At 53.1% G+C, this 16,001-nt stretch overlaps 1 protein-coding gene across 8 annotated transcripts in view; it reads right to left on the bottom strand.

Annotated features, from left to right (window-relative positions):
* The window catches only part of COL6A3 (collagen type VI alpha 3 chain), a 73,140-nt gene that overhangs the window by 48,736 nt on the left and 8,403 nt on the right, over window positions 1-16,001 (bottom strand). For 3 of the 8 annotated variants that reach the window (XM_016144292.2, XM_036236439.1, XM_036236438.1), the window contains exons 2-4: window positions 10,441-10,558; window positions 8,443-9,060; window positions 2,051-2,653 (exon numbers count right to left, since the gene is read on the bottom strand). In XM_016144292.2, coding sequence (XP_015999778.2) covers window positions 2,051-2,653; window positions 8,443-9,060; window positions 10,441-10,558 — 1,339 coding nt within the window. The remainder of the gene's footprint in view (window positions 1-2,050; window positions 2,654-8,442; window positions 9,061-10,440; window positions 10,559-16,001) is intronic. The other 5 variants (XM_036236442.1, XM_036236444.1, XM_036236443.1 and 2 more) reach the window with 2 other exon arrangements.

The following is a 16,001-nucleotide window of genomic DNA, read 5'->3' as shown; positions in this document are numbered from 1 at the left end:
TGCTGAGGAGAATCGCGGCCCCGGCCGCCCGTGCACCGTGCCGGAAGCCAGACGCCAGCCGCCCGGCGAGCTCGGCGAGCTCGGCCCCCTTCTCCACGACGCTGCCCTCCGCTCTCTGCTCAAGGCTCTCGCCACCGTGCCCATACTGGGACCGCACCGGGGAGAGCCCCAGCTCCCGGCGTCGGCCCCGTCTGCTCACCTCCCTCTTCCCGACCCCGGGGCCCTGATGGCCGCCACGTGGACCTGGCCTTGGTCTTTGTCCTACTCAGCTTCCCAGCAGTTCGGGGTCCAGAGGACCCCTCCCTCCCTCGAGACACGCTGTCCTCGCTGGCTTCGGACACTCCACTCCCTGTGCCTCTCCCGCCACCGTCTGCTCCTAACGGGCTCTTTCCCCGGGTCCCAGGGTCGTCCAGCTACACGGGCACTTCCTGCAGCCGGGCCGAGGCCTGTCTCTCCCCGCGTGCCTGGGAATGTCAGCCGGGCCTGTGCCCACAGCAACATAGTGATCTCACACACTAACTTGTCACCTCCCCAGTCTTCCCTGTGCCCAGCGAGCTCCAGCCCTGCTGCCCGCCGACAGTCCCGGGAGGGGCCGCCCCCAGACACTCTTCCCTCTACTCATTGTCTTTCTGCCCTGTGGCCGCTCAGACCGGCCCTCCCTGGCCACACCACCCTTTCTGCGCCAGCCCCCTTAGAGTCCTCATCTAACTGATCGCACCGGGGACTGTCCTGCCTGGTCGCTGGCTCGCACTCTGTCATCCCGCTGCCCCGTGGCGCAGTGACGAGCCGCTGCCCTCGCTGGTACGCCCGGCAGCGCTGCGTCTCTGAGGTCTGGCACGCCGTCTGGCACTTGCCAGATAGCCAAGGACATGTGCTGAGCATCTGCAAACTAACCGCAGATGATGTTTGTAAATGAGGGGTGAACACTCCAGCGAGCTAAGGAAAACCGAAGTGGGGGCCAGGTACCGCCCACAAACAAAAAAGAATCCGAAACGTCTCCTGGAACAGAACTGAAGTTTCACCTCGTGTAAAGGCCCCGGAGCCCAGCGAGGTGGTGCGGCCGCCCAGGCTCACACGGCTGCTTGACACTGACTCCGGAGCCGGGGCCAGCTCTCCCGCAGCGTTCACGAAGCCCAGGGAACCTGCTCGTTTTTCCCCGGAAGTGTGCAAGTCCAGAGAAAACTCAGCAGGTTGCATTCCAACCAGAGGGAGGATCGAGGGGATGGGACTGGGCCTCGATTCCGACTTGCCCCGCCCAGCAACGCACCGGACTCCGTTGCTAGTAAGGTCCCTGATGGACGGAGGGGACCACGGGCTGATGTACCTTGGTAAAGCTGGGTCTGCCCAATTTTTAACTCCCGCAGGGCCCGGCACAACCTACTTAAATTTTGAAATACGCCCCCCACGGTCGTTACATGTATATTTGTTGTACGACTGGATTAGTTTTGTGGGGTTTTTTAATGACTTCGATTGGGCCTTTTGCCAAGGGCCCTCATTTCAGTGTGTGTCATAATCTCTTCACTCAAAAGAACGACCTGTAAACTTGACGGCACAGAGGAAAACGTTTTCCTGAACAGTGCCCGGAGCGAGCGCTCGGTCGTGGCTTACCTCTCGGAGCCCGGCATCAGGGGGCTGTGGGGGACAGCCCTCACGCACCTCTGACCCTTGGAGGTCAGTGCCATTATCCTGGAGTAAGTGCCTCAGAATCGCAATGTGCCCGAGACCCGTTTTTAGGATGACTGCATCGTAAGTAGACAATACGATGGCGTTCAACTCCCCACGTTACAGGCTTGTGGAGCGAGCCTTAAAAGCGCTCCCTCGCGACAGCTCGGGGGCGTCCCCCTCCCCAGGAAGGAGACCTTCGCTTCCTTAGAAACGGCAACCGTCCCCAACGTCACATCCACGCGCTAGCTCGCCCCCAGAGGACTCGACTGTGGTACTTACAGCTTCTCCTGGAGCCAGTCGTTCTGCACGGTGCCTGCCTCGCCCCCACAGACACCAACGCACAAACACCCCGCCCCCACACAGATGGCAGGAAGGGCATACGTACCTTGTGTGACAATGGTTGGCGGTTGCAAGACAATGTGCCTTTGGGCCACACCAACAATGTATGACAGTAATCGTTCCTGGACGTCCCCAAAGCTACGGAATTCCGGGACAGTAAACACCAGGTTGTCATTGGTGGCTATGTACTGCAGCTCTGCCCTGGGGGCAGCCTGGGCTCCGAGGCAGAAAGAGAACACGCTAGCCTGCTTGAGGGCCACCACCCCGTCGTGGATCTCGTCACTAGAAGGCCCGGCACTTATGAGGACCAGCACCTGGGGGACCCCTTCTTCCACTCGGCTGCCTCCTGCCCGGGTGAAGTGGTTCTCCACCACGAAATCAAGGGCAAGGCCGACATTGGCCAGCTCCCCACCAACGAACCCGAGGGCTTTGATCGCATCCAGAACCTGGGCCTTGGTGGAGTAGGTGTCCAAGGAGAACATGGTTCTGGGCTCATCGCTATACTGGACCACCCCCACTCGGATCTGCTGAGTTCCAACCGAGAGTCTCTCAAGGAGATTTACAAGGAAGTCGCGAATGACTGTGAAATTGACACTTCCGGTGTTGTCTGATCCGTCAATAAGGAAAATAATGTCAGCAGAGTCTTGTGCTTGAAAAGAAAGAAATGCAAAAAAATGTGAAAGCATTAGAACAAGTGACCACATGCATCGTTCAGTGTTCCGACATGTTTCTTTGGAAACCAGTAAGAAACACGAAATATGGACGAACAAAACACATGTTGCTTAAGGAATGTGACATTCTCTTTTAGTTCTGCATTCTGAATGGATAAGAGGCAACTTCTTAGAAATGATGGCGTAACATAGGGACATTTACGTCAAATTTTTATTTGCGCCATCTTTGTAGAGCTCATGTTTGCTTTTCTAGGTACACATTCTAGAAACGTCTACTAAATTTGGAGGGACATGTACTTGATGTACATTTTACCATACCCGCAGGAGAAAATTAAGGCGTACACTGACAAAGATCCAAAGATGATTGCAAATTTTGGGACATTTCTTTTGTTATCTTCGAGTGATTATAAAAAATATTTTCTTGTCCAAATCCACAGCTACAAAACAGAATCTCAGATTCCGGGTTTGTTGACTCAGCGTTTCGCTGTTAAACACTTGATTCCTTGATCAACTGCTGTGTCTTCTTTTTTCCCTTAAAAACCAAAATGGCTGCCTACGTGCAGCTTTGTGAATTTGAAAGGGAGAACTCACACTACACACCAGGGTTTAATTTTAGAGAAGCTCTGATAAAGTTTCGGTTTGACGTTCTTTTTCTCATGACGTTAAGTTGCGCGAAACTCAGATGCAGATCTGGGATTGGGCTAGATATTTTATTGGTGCGTTTTTTTCTATTGCCTCTGTATTCAGTCACATAATGCAGAGCGATGTTAAGCAGAGTGATGTGGAACAAGTCATGACATAATTATCCAACCTTGTTTTTATGACATTCTGAACCGGTGGCCTGGCGGGGCTGTGAGCATCTAATAAACCCTCAGTCAGAACTAGCTTTCGGGTTGTACGCACGGACGTAAAAATGGCTGACCGAGACCTCTCTTTTCTCTCTACAGTGAACATGAAACTGCCATCCTGCTGCTGAGAACTGGGATTTCACGGAGGCACCGAGTGAAAAACACTGATCACTAAATCTACAAACCTGAGTAGACTATTTCAAAGTCTCAGCTAGAATGTTTAAATGAGACTGATTTAAACTACGGAAAAGTAAAATTATCCTGGTAAATCTTGTTAATGACTTAAGTGTGTGCTAGTATAGGAAGAGATGTTAAGGGACCATATGCAATTTTTATATTCTGAGATTTTAGGAAGCTATATTTGGGGTATTAATTATAATATTCTAATCTTTCTCATGACAGTGAATCTTTTGTATTTAAAATAATTTTTCTCTGTGCCAGCAAAATTGCTTTGATTTTCACTATGGAAGCAGGATACAAGCCTTGTCTTATAAGATGGAAGAATCTTGCTGCCGTGAAATCATGTTCCTGCCCCAGGTCTCCCGTCATGCATGCTGAGCCGGGGGCTGCCAGAACCGGAGCTGGTCTTTCTGCCCTTACGCACGCAGACTCCGCGAGAAAGATAATAACTTGGATGTAGCTTATAAGATCTCATAGGATATCAACTGGGAAATATAAGGCCTAAGGAGGATCATTTCTCACTAGAGTAATTAGGACCCTGTGGTCTTAACGATTGTCACATGAAAGACTTAAATAGGACCAGGCCTTGGCCGAGGATTTTTGAGCGTTTGCCACTCTTTGGCCAAAACATGAGATTGTCGAAGGGCCGGTGGGGCGGCGCGGTCCTGGCCGTGACCTGCACGGCCGGCCATGGAAACGGCTCCCATCAGCACGCGACGAGGCCATGGAAACGGCTCCCATCAGCACGCGACGAGAGGCCCTGCAGACCACGCCGCACGTCCATCCCTCGACATCTCCCAGGCCTGAACCAATGACCTCGAGGGACGAAGGACGATTCTCCACATGCGAATCGGCACAGCAGGACAGTTAAGAGAACCGTGAACGATGACCCCAGGGTCCGTCACGGAAACTATCGCAGGACGACACATCCTTTGTTAACTTATCACTGAGTTTCTGGTTGCAATTTGCAATCGCTTAAATAAGATAAATAAGCCCTGAGGGAAAACCCTAAACGTTTCTCTTCTAAAAGACCAAATGGCCGCAGGTCATAGAAAAACGTTGGATAATTCGTCATCACTGAGAAAACAACACCGTCCTCTTAGGCGCACCGTGATGGGACACACAAGGGCATGCTGTGTCATCCGGGAGAGCCGAAGCCTCGAGAAGGCACGAGAGCCTCCGGCTCTGTGCACGGCAAGGCACACCAGCGGTCGATGGCGGCCGTAAGCGCAGCCACATCTGTCTAAGGTTAAAACACGAGCCCATCTGGTCCTCTGCTCCTATGGCTCATCCACCTATCGCACCCCCCTGTGGCATTAAGCTTCGTGATGTCCATGGGAAAATCAAAAGCTCCCCCTACACCTCCGGACGCTGGGCATGAGCCCTCCTCGGCTCATGGGTTGCTTCTTTCTTTAAGACAAGTCAAAAAGATCACATTAATAGCTCCTACGCAAATACAAAATTATGGATCGGTTTCACGGGGTCTTGAAATCTTTGCGGTTTGCAGAGAAGAGAATGTTCACATTGGAAGTCTTGCTGCGTGAAGATCGCCTGGAGCTTTCGCGTTAGTTTAAAACTTTTGTATCTTTTTATATCTATTTATAAAAGGGATTTCTTTTTATATCTATTTATAAAAGGGATTTTTTAAAAAAACACACAGCTTTCAGAGATTGATTGGAGTTCATGTAGAACAATAGCGATCATTAATAACTGATACATATAAACATATTTGCGGGGGAAAGCTGCCTGGTGGACAGGCAGCGGGGCTAAGTCGCCCTACCTCCTCGGCCACCGCTGTGACGCCTCCCTGCCTACCTTCCCCGGACCCGGAGAGCAGAGATTGTTATTACGGCTTTATCTTTTTGTGTCACATGCAGGGGGGCGTGATACTGGAGGAATTGCGGAGTGAAGTTAATTAGAAAAGACAACATAAACGGATTAATAGTCCACCCTGGTGCTGCTAGTGGCTCGGACACTAGAAGACAGAGATGCTTTCTTGGTGTAAAAACAAAGGTTTTATCATCCGCGAGGAAACATGCCGTGTGAACGGCTCATTTAGCATTCGTACGGCAATCGATTCGGCTGCCGATTCATATGATGGCACACTCGTCCCCCGCGTTTTGCTGAGTTGGCTGACCCGTCCGTGATGGAAAGGTGCCTGTCTCTCTACTGGTCCCCCCCACCGTTTTGGACATAGGTCGGTTATTATCCCTCTGCTCCGAAACGTGACGGTCGGTGACTTGCTGATGCTGAGGGTACCATGGCGAGTGGAGTAGGTACCCAGAGATCCCCGTCGTCATTCCCTGTGCCCTGGGGGGTCCTCTCAAGCCGTGCTCAAGGGCTCCCCCTTTCGTTTCTTGCTCCCTGGCCGGATCGCCACCAATGTCCTAACACAGAGGCGAGCCTGTCCTCTGAAGCCGGGGACGGACGCCCTTCAGGGTTCAAGTAAACAACCCCGACGGCCGCTCCCTCCTCCCTGCTGGAAGGTGACCCAAGGTGGGCGCGTGGCCCCAGCGCCCCATCAAAGCTGCAACGATGGGGAAGCCGTTTCGCCCACGACCTCGTGGCGCACCCCGGCTGGTGTGTCCTGAACCCTCCTCCTAACTAAGCCCGGCCGGCCCCCGACGGCCAGGCCCTTCCTCCTGCGCCCGGGCGTCTCGCTCCTCAGCCCATGCTCTCCGGGCCTCTTACGGGAAGCCGACGTCCAGTGCTGCTGCCCTCCCGCTGCTCCGTTATCCTGGCACCGCCCAGAACGGCCCAGAACGCTCCACCTTCCTCCAGATTCCGCCCTCTGCCCCCCCCCGCCCCCCGCAGGCTGCAGGGCGTGTGCTCACCGCCCCGCGGCACCCGCTCTGCGCCGTGTGGGACGTGCCTCCTTAGGCCCGCCCGCCCGCCGTTCCCTCTGTTCTCATTCAAACATTACCCACTTCCTCGCTGCAGCTGAATGCACGGAGGGGTTCTCCGGCCGTCCCGAAGGATCGCAGCTACGCCGTGCTCGGCCTGCGTCCACACCGCACGCCCCGTGGTCCTCCTGGAGACTTAGTGCCTGCACGGACCGGCCCTTCGGGTCCCCGGCTTCCTCATCCCCACAGTCCTCTCTCTCTTGTGCCCTAAGCCACTGGGGGCCACGCTGTGGGTGTCACTTAGAGCTCCTTCACCCCGCGGTCTGCCCGCCAACGTCTCCCTCCGTGTCACACACACGGCTGCCTCCGGCGCTCCCCCTCACCCCGGCCTCCCCTGCCCTGGCTCTTCCGGAGCCGCCCAGCCCGTCGGGCTGTCCCCTGGTTCCCCGGCCCGGCAGGACCAGCGCGGCCTCTGTCAGGACGTCGCTTAGCCCCCTGTGGAGCTCCTTCCTAAGACGTTCTTGCCCCACCATTCTCTCTGTGAGCTTCAGACCCGGGACTGCTTCTCTCCCAAGGGAGCCCGCGACGTCGGCAGGACGTCGGGGCGTCACACGAACGTGGAGGGTCCCGCTGGCGTCTCCGCCAACGACCAGACGCCACCGGGGCTTAGCAGCTGCCTCCCGGACACGTCGTGAGCCTTCATCACAGCAGCTGTCCCGAAATAACTCGGGTCCTTCCACACTCCCAAACACCACTGTCTCTTCCTGTCACCTTCTCTTACGGAGATGATCGCTACCAAGTCACCCCGAACGCCCTCGACGTCCCCGTCCATCTCAATACTTGGAAGCACAGCCCCTTCCTCTCCCTTCCCTGCATCTCAGAGGTCACGCGTCTCCTTCCCAGAGCTCGTCTCTCTCCCAGGTCCTCGATCCCACCTCAACTCCCCGCCCATTCTCCTAAATTCTGTTACCGATCATCAATCGGCTACGAGGACTAGTGTCTGGGCGAAGGGGACCCCTCCACTTGCCACCCCTGACGAGTGAGCCCAGCCGGGCGTCGGTCAGAGCCGCTGTGGTGCAGCGTGGTTGACATGTCACTTGTCCAGTTCCCTGCCTGCCGGTCCTTGGGACCCTCCGCGCGGGAGAGAGAGCGATGGGTCTGGCTGGTTCGACAACCCGCCAGGCGATGCGCCCGCACGCGCCGCCATGCCGTGTGCGCATGTCCCCCGACGAGGGCCGCGCGAGCGGGAGGGCGTCTGCGGGCACAGCCGCGCCGCAGCACGGAGATGCGGGACCAGGCCCGGGACCTACGACGGAACCCCCTTCCCTAACTCCATGCCACCGCCCTCTAGGACTCAACGTCTTCTAAACAGGTTCGGACGGGGTCGAATCTGAGGTCTCGTGCGATTCTAGCCCGTCGAGTGTCTGAAATAAATTCCCCAGAGCCGAAGAGGGGGCCCTCTGCGCTTCCCCGCTGGGCGCAGGCGGGCGCCCCCTCCTCCCTCCGCTCACGGACCTTCAGACGTGGGGTTTCCTTAAAGGAAGCGGGCCTTCCGGGCTGATGACAACGTGGCACTTTTGCTAGAAGCCACGCTGAGGCTCCCTTCCCTAAGGATCGCGGGAGAACCTCTCGTGGGATCGCTGTCTCGGGCGGTGGCTTTTCGAGTTAAAATCTGTGTCGAAAGCCATCCTCTCAGGTGCAGATGAAGACTCCGTTTTAGGAGACTGCGGGGGACAGGCAAACCTTTGTTTTTAGACCTGTGAAGGGTCATCTCCTCCCTAACCCGTCCCCCACCCACGCGTCATTTAGCCGTAGGGGCGCTTTAATGCCAGCGGGTGCCAAGCTCATCTCCAACGACCAGCGAGGCGGGCAGCAGCTCGGCGGCGTTGCCGTTACCTGTGACGTCTTTAGGGGCCTCTGTGTCGCCAGCCCTTCCCAGAGCCACGGACAAATGCACAAAGGACACTAAGTTTCCCACTACGTCACGGAGGGAGGTGGAATTCTCTAGGCGGAACACATGCGTGTCAAACGGCTCGCTTGCTATTTCTTTTAACGCGGCTTCATCTGCGTCCTTGACGCCAACGGCAAACACGTTGACGTCAGCAGCCGTGAGCCGAGCCGAGGGCAGCGCCAGGCCAGCGTCCGCGCGACCGTCGGTGAGCACGACCAGGACCTGCGGGACTCCGTCGCCCGCCCGGCTCCCGGCAGCCCGCGGGAGGTGGCCGTGCATTATTGATTCTAATCCTTCTCCGGTCTGATTGCTTCCCCCAGGGTAAGACATGTTGGAAAAGTGAGAGAGGACTTCTTGCTTAGTGCGGAACGTGCTTAACAGGAGCTCGGTATGTGGGTTGCCGTCGAACTGGACCAGAGCAAAACGGAAATCATTGTCTCCCACAGCTAAAGCCTCTACAACATCACACAGAAACTCCCGGACCAGCTGGAAACGCTCCTCGCCAGTGCTCCAAGAGGGGTCCACTAGAAATGTGATGTCGGCAGCGGTACCGTTTTTAACATCTTTAAAAAAAGACATTGGTTTAGATGTTTCTCCTGCTCGAGCAAAGGCTCCCTGAGCTCACGGCGTGTGTGCCGTGCTGCTCCTAAGTAGCTCGCACCTCACTTGCAGCACGGGCAGGTGGGCGGACTTACCTGCGAAGCCACGGCTGCCGGCGCCCTGCCGTTGGCCCGAGGCCCGTGTGCGATCGGGGACTGCGCACGGCTACGGGGCCGCACACTCCCCGGGGTGTCTTTTAACGGAAGCTCGATTGTCTGTGGCACCTTGAGCCCCAAAACCCACCTGATCGGACCGGAAGGACCGCTTACCGCGGAAGATCAGCCATCATTGTATACATTTGTTCTTCGGTTTTGGGTCTGAAATTGGGCCTTGATGAGAAGGCATAGTGAAGACTACTACTCCTGTTTCCCATTAGCTAACCTCCAATGCTTTGGGCAAACTCGAGAAAAATAAACGTGATTAAAAAGAAAAAGTCTGCCTTGAGCGAAGACTTGGTAATCGTAGAGAAAGGCAAAGTCTCGTTTTTCTCAGACCCTTTAGCAGAAGACAGGAACCCTGCATTTTTCAGGGCCAGAAAAGCCTTCGCGACTGTTGGATGTCATTTATTTTTTTCAAAAATGAATTCCGTTCTCCTCCAAAGTGAGGAGGCTCAGGGTGCCCTTCCACACGGGGGGCCAGGTGGGCTGTTCACAGCAGGCTCCTCGCCCTGCTGAGCTCGGTTGGCCTGCCCCCCCATCCCCTGCTGAGGGGTGCTCGCCTCCCCGCCACCCAGGAACCCGCGGGCCTGGCGGGAGGCCCCCGTCAGAGGCCGGGGTCCGGCAGCATGGCAGCGGGAGGCCCCAGTCAGCCCCTCCACGCCCACACGGCGTGAAGCATGTCTCCGTTTTCCAAAACTCTGAACACCAACGCATCTTAGGGTTCACTGGGACCGAGTTTTCAGGACAGGAAACTCATTTTTAAAAGACCACATGATTCTAGATGAAAAACGTTTCCAGAATTACGGATAGGGGGCGCTCTTTGTGGTTCGTTTTCAAGGAAAATGATGTTTACTCTCAGGAGTGTCTTTGCTGCGTTTCGTGTGCTCAGAGGCCGGCCAGCACAGGACGGTGGCCGAGCTGCCACACAGACCTCCCGCTCGCACCCAGCATGGGCACAAACCGCTGCTACCCGGCCCCCGGACACCAAACCCACGTTCTAGCAAAAGTGAGCCGCCTCGCCCTGGACAAAGCGCACCCGAGGAGCTCTGCGAACTAGATGAACCGTCTGTCATAAGCGGCCGAGCCCTCTCTCAAAGCATCTCTAAGCTCCACGGCCCGCTCCTGACGGCTCAGACCTGGACCCTGCTCCTTTCAGCGATGAGAAGAGATGTTTCCGGCTCTTACCTGCTTGCTGCTGGGCACGCGTTAGCGCCAAGCCTGAGAGAAGGAGGCAAAAGACGGCCACTGAGGGCAAATGCCGCTGTTTCCTCATTTTGAAAGTGTCCGAGCACCCAATGCGAACCTGCAAGAGAAAACGGGGTTGGAGGCAATGACTACCGTGTGACTCTCAGATTCCTAACTGGCGACGCGGCGTTCACCCCGCCTGCAAGCGATCGTTTTGACCGGACCTACAAACGGGGGATCTTTGCATCTCAGGATCATATTAATTTGGCCACAGCTAAAAACGGTGCACCTAAACCTTTTTTCCTCTCACACTGAGGCAGGCAGCCATAGCGTATCACTAAACAAACGGCAGAACGGAGAAGAGGCGGAGGCGCAAAAGCGCCAGGTCTGTGACCCCCATCTCGACTCCGAAAATCGCGTTTAAAGGAATCCCACGGGAAGGCTCGGGAGGACCGACTCCGCCCAGATCACGGCGCTTTCAAATCTTCCCCTTATTTTCTATCAGTATTTCGTACTTTTCCTCCAACAAAAACCTGCCGCGCGCCAACCTCCAGGCTCAGACTGGAACCGGCCCAGAGCTGCGGGACAGGCGAGCCTGCCTTGCCGCACGGGTCCCCGGCCCACGGACCAGCTGGCGGCTGTGAACGCGACTTCCCCTCCGCTGAGCCCACGTGCGGGTGGGCTCAGGAGCCTGTGCCCGCAGACCTTTTCCTGCAGGCGGAGAGCACCGTCTCCCGCCCCGCACCGGAAGGCGCCCCCACCCACACCAGACCCTCAGGTCAGCCTCTTCACCTTCCAGCCCCCGACGCCAGGCGACGGGCCTGCGAGCCTGGGCTCCTTGCTGCGGCCCCCGCAGAGCGCTGGCCCAGGCCTTCTCTGCCCGGGCTGGTCCCCTGTGCCAGGTCCGTACCCCTCTTCTCCCCCGCTTTGGTCCGACGTTCCGGTTCCCCCCGATTTTTCCCTGGGTCACGGGTATGTGACCTGGGCAGTCCCATAAGACCCTGCGCTCAGAAGGGCCGCATGCTCAGTCTGATGCTGTCTCGAAACTCTGAACACAGTATGGACAAGGGCCCGTCGTTTTCAGTTTTCACTGGGCCCACAAATTTCGGGGCTGGTCCTGGGCACAGCTGGGCGTGAGCGTTGGTGACCCTTCTCGCTCCTACCCAGGCTGGTCAGAGCCCTGGTCAGGGGCTTCGGGAATGGCGCTGAGAGGGTGGACCTTGCCACACAAATCGGCTCCGATGTAAGCAGACCACTGGTTTTGATGTCACGTTATCAAAAGTTATTGAGCACCTACTACGTGCCGAGCACTGCTTTTCATCATTTATCTCGTTTACCTTCGCTTTATCTTCCCAGGGAGCTGCTAACCCTGGTGCTTGGAAAGAAGGGATCGGGGTTCAGAGAGCGATGGGCCCAGGTCACAAATCTGTGAAGGGACATCTTGACACTCCAATGGTACCCACCACCCCGAAGGTTTATAAGAGGAGAGGATAAGAAGGAAAACGTTTTTTTTATTATTATTATTATTATTATTCTACGCTGACTTGTCAGTCGAGTTCAATAGCCTGAATTTGCAGCTTCGTAGGGCTCGGTAAGGAGCCGTGATGTTGCTGGGTGCCTGTCACGCTGCGTGGGGTCAGAGCAACCTGGCTCCTGCGTCCACCACCCCCCACCTCGGGCCGGTCACCTAGCTACTCTGAGTCCCAGCTCCCTCTCCGCCAACGCAGGAGCAGTGGGCAACGCCCCCTGTGAGGGCCGCAGCAGGCCGCCTGTTAAATGCCCGGCGCGGAGTGGATAGTGAGTGCATTCTAACCACCTTCTCGTCCAAGGTCAGTGCTGCCAGCATTTCCCAAAATGTACTCCATGGACCACTCATTCTATGGAATATTCTAGGGGAAAAAGCGGGGGGATCCGTGGGCAGCTGAGTCTGGGGAGCGCAGCACGGCAGGCGCCGTGTGCGCTGCCTGAATGGCAAGAATCCCGTCCCGCGCCCCGTAACCCGGAACGTCCCAGACGCGCGTCCCCACATCGTCTGCCGCGACAGCTGTCCGCGTCCAGGAGAGGGGAGTCGCAGGAGCAGTGGCTGCCCTCACCCTGTCTGATCGCGCTAGGTCCGTGCCGCTCCCCAGCACCAGCTAACGGCATCTCCACCTGCCCAGGGCAGGGGGCCGTGGCCGTCTGCTCCCTCGGACGCCTCGAACGACAAGCGGGAGCCACGTCCCTTGATGGACGAGCTCGCCACCTCCCAGCGACCAGGCGAGAGGGATGGAGTGTGCGGACGACCAAAGAGGCTCTGGGGAGGTGCCAGGTCCCATCCCGTCACAGACTCCCGGAGCGCAAGGTCATCTTGTTGGTTGTTTTTACTCGTGCTGAGTTTCAGGAAATACTATTTGATGCTGGAAAGTATATATATAGTATAGACTACAGTTAAATGGAAAATCCCATTTGGTTTAAGAAACTTAAATACACTTCATCTAGAGAGACTGGGTCACCATCATAATTTATACTTCATCGTTAGTGTTTGAAGGTTAAAAAGAGGCCTTGTGAATTACAACACAAAAAGGCATTCGCCGTCAGTGCAAATGAAAGTCAAAAACATCTCTCTTGGTTTTCAAGTATGTGTCATATTTTCAAAGGCAGGTTTTTCCAGCCAATAATCCTAAGAGTCCAAATGCTCCTGAATTTCTCTTCTTCTCGGGAAAGGTTTGACTCTTCCCTGAGAGCGGCGCGGGGAAGTGAGGGCGAATCGGATGTGGGAAATGGCTCGTGAAATCTTTGACCGGAAAACTGACCAGACTCCGTGAACCCTGGAAGGAGTGAGGATCAAATACCGATCACCCAGAAGACGTGGATGTAAGTGGAAAAATACATCCTAGCAAGACTGAATCATGAAGAAATAAAAAATCCGAATAGACCTAGAACTAGTTAGAAGATGACTTTAGTAATCAAAAATCTCCCAAGAAAGAAAAGTTCAGGACTAGTTCTTTACTGGAGAATTTTCCAAAGACTTAAAGAAGAATTAGCACCCATCCTTCTCAAACTCTTCCAAAAAGTTACAGAACTGAGAACAAACTCATCCCATGAGGCCAGCCTTATTACCACAATACCAAAATCGAAGGAACTATAAGACAAGAAAGCACAGACCAATGTCCCAGATGAATACTGATGCAAAAATTCCCAACAAAACACTAGCAAATTAAATTCAGTATCACGTTGTAGAGATTACACACAACCAAGCAGGCATCATTCCTGGAAAGCAAAGATGGTGTAACATACGATAATCGATGGAATATGCCATATTGACAGATTGAAGGAGAAAAAAACACATGATCATCTCAACTGATGAAGAAATAGCACATTACAAAATTCAACACCCTTTCACGATCAAAAACACACTTAACAAACTAGGAACAGAAGGACATCACCTGAACACAATAAAGCCCTTATATAGAAAGACCACGGCTAGCATCAGACTCAACGGTGAAAAAAAAAAAATAATGGCTTTCCTTCTGGAATCAGGAATAATGCACGTGCGCCTCCTCCCGCCACGTCTACTCGACATAGTGTTAGACGTCCCGACCAACACAACCAGGCAAGAAACAGAAATGGCATCTCAACGAGCAAGAGGCAGCGTTACACGGTCTGTTTGAAGGCGACGTGACCTCAGATGGAGAAAACGCTAAAGATTACACGAACCTCAAAAAAACGACTGTTAGAACTAATCGACACATTCAGCGAAGTCTCAGGTACAAAGTCAACACACAAAAACCAGTTGCATTTTTATAAACTAACAGCAAACAATCCGAAAAGGAAATTAAGAAAACAATCTCATTTACAATGGTGTGAATACACTGAGAACTACTAAACGTCGCTGAAAGAAATGAAAAAAGACACAAATAAATGGAAAGGCATCCTTTGGAAGACTTAATATCAGTCGAATGTCCATACTCTTCAAAGTAATTTACAGATTCAATGAAATCCTTATCGAAATCCCAATGTCATCTTCTGTAGAAATATAAAAAAGAATCCTAAACTTCATGTGGAATTTTAGAGGTCCCAGAAGAGCCATAGCGATTTTGAGAAATAAAAAAAAAAGCTAGAGGCCTCGCATTTCAAAACACGTCAAAAAGTTACCATAATCAAAACAGTATGGTACCGGAATAAAGACCAGCAGAGTAAAATAGAGATCCCAGAAATAAATCCTCACGTATAGGGTCAGAAGATCTGTAAGGGAGCCAAGGCTACACGTGGAGAAAGGAAGCAGTCTCTTTGCCAAATAATGCTGGGGAAAATGCGTCTCCACGTGCAAAAGAATGCAGTTAGACCCTTCCCTTACATTACTGACAAAAACTAAGTCAAAAGGGAGTACAGATTTATTACCTGAAAATATAAAACTCCTAAAAGAAAATATAGGAAGAAAGACTCCTAACATTACATTTGACGGTGATTTCTCAGACATGATGCCAAAAGCAAGACTAGACCAATAAATCTCCAGTGCAGTGGAGGAAATCATCTACAGAGTGGACCCCCTGCTTGGTGGCGGGTCTGCCCTCTCCGCCAAGGGTGACCTTCCAAGCCATAGCCCCAACTCTGCCCCATTCCCTCTCTGGAAGTCCCTCGAGCCCATGCTCTACCCTGGGAACCTTCCAGAACTTTCCATTCACCCATACCTTGCTGCCACATACTCTGCTCTATTCCTGAATTTTGCTTCTGAAAAAAATAACAATATAAAAAAGCACGTGCAATGTCTGTGGTTCGCGCGTATGTTCCCAATTAATTGAGGGTAAACGCTAGCATATGTGCATATGCTAGTCTTAATTCTTTCTGTTAAAATTAAACATTGGAATTTTTCTTAGCGACAAGCATCCTACTCGGAAAGTATCTTATGAGAAAACTGTCAGTCTACATTATTTAAGTTTTACTGGATCCTTTCCAGAAATATAGCCTGTTCTTTCCAAAACCACCTATAATATTGTAATCGGACAGGCACAACCTATAATATAATCGGCCGTATTTTTAATATGGAATCCACAGATTTCAAAGGACCTGAGAACTTCCCACATTGTGCGCAAATTTGTATGTGTAAGTGGGGTTTTCCTTAGAACCGAGGGGGGAAGGGTGGGGTCCATGTTCAGATGTGATTCTAAAGACATGTATTCTAATTCCTCACTGAAGTTTAAGCCCCCCGGCTTCACTAAAAAGATTTAATGCAAATCTTCCAGGGGGCTGGTTCAATTGTTTTAAATATTTGATCCATGCACAAGACACAGGATTTTAAGTAATATTCCAAAATAATTCTCTAGTCTTTGATAGAGCTTAATAAAAATCTAAATCGTATTGGAATGGAATCTGCAACGTCTTTCTGAGACGTTCCTTACTTCAACTATTTTTTTTAGGAACATGAATTTTAAATTGGTTGAAAATGATGCGTAAAGATTTTTACTTCCAAGATATTAATCTTTAAAAGAGCAACTCTTTAAATAAAGTGCTTTCCCTCAAGACGCAAAGAAATGAAATAAGTCTGCAGTGTGCAAGAAATGTTTTTTCCAAAATCTGTACAG

This window comes from Rousettus aegyptiacus, unplaced genomic scaffold (genome assembly GCF_014176215.1).
Source record: "Rousettus aegyptiacus isolate mRouAeg1 unplaced genomic scaffold, mRouAeg1.p scaffold_m13_p_2, whole genome shotgun sequence".
Taxonomy (NCBI): Eukaryota; Metazoa; Chordata; class Mammalia; order Chiroptera; family Pteropodidae; genus Rousettus; species Rousettus aegyptiacus.
This window is presented reverse-complemented; position numbering and strand designations above follow the sequence as displayed.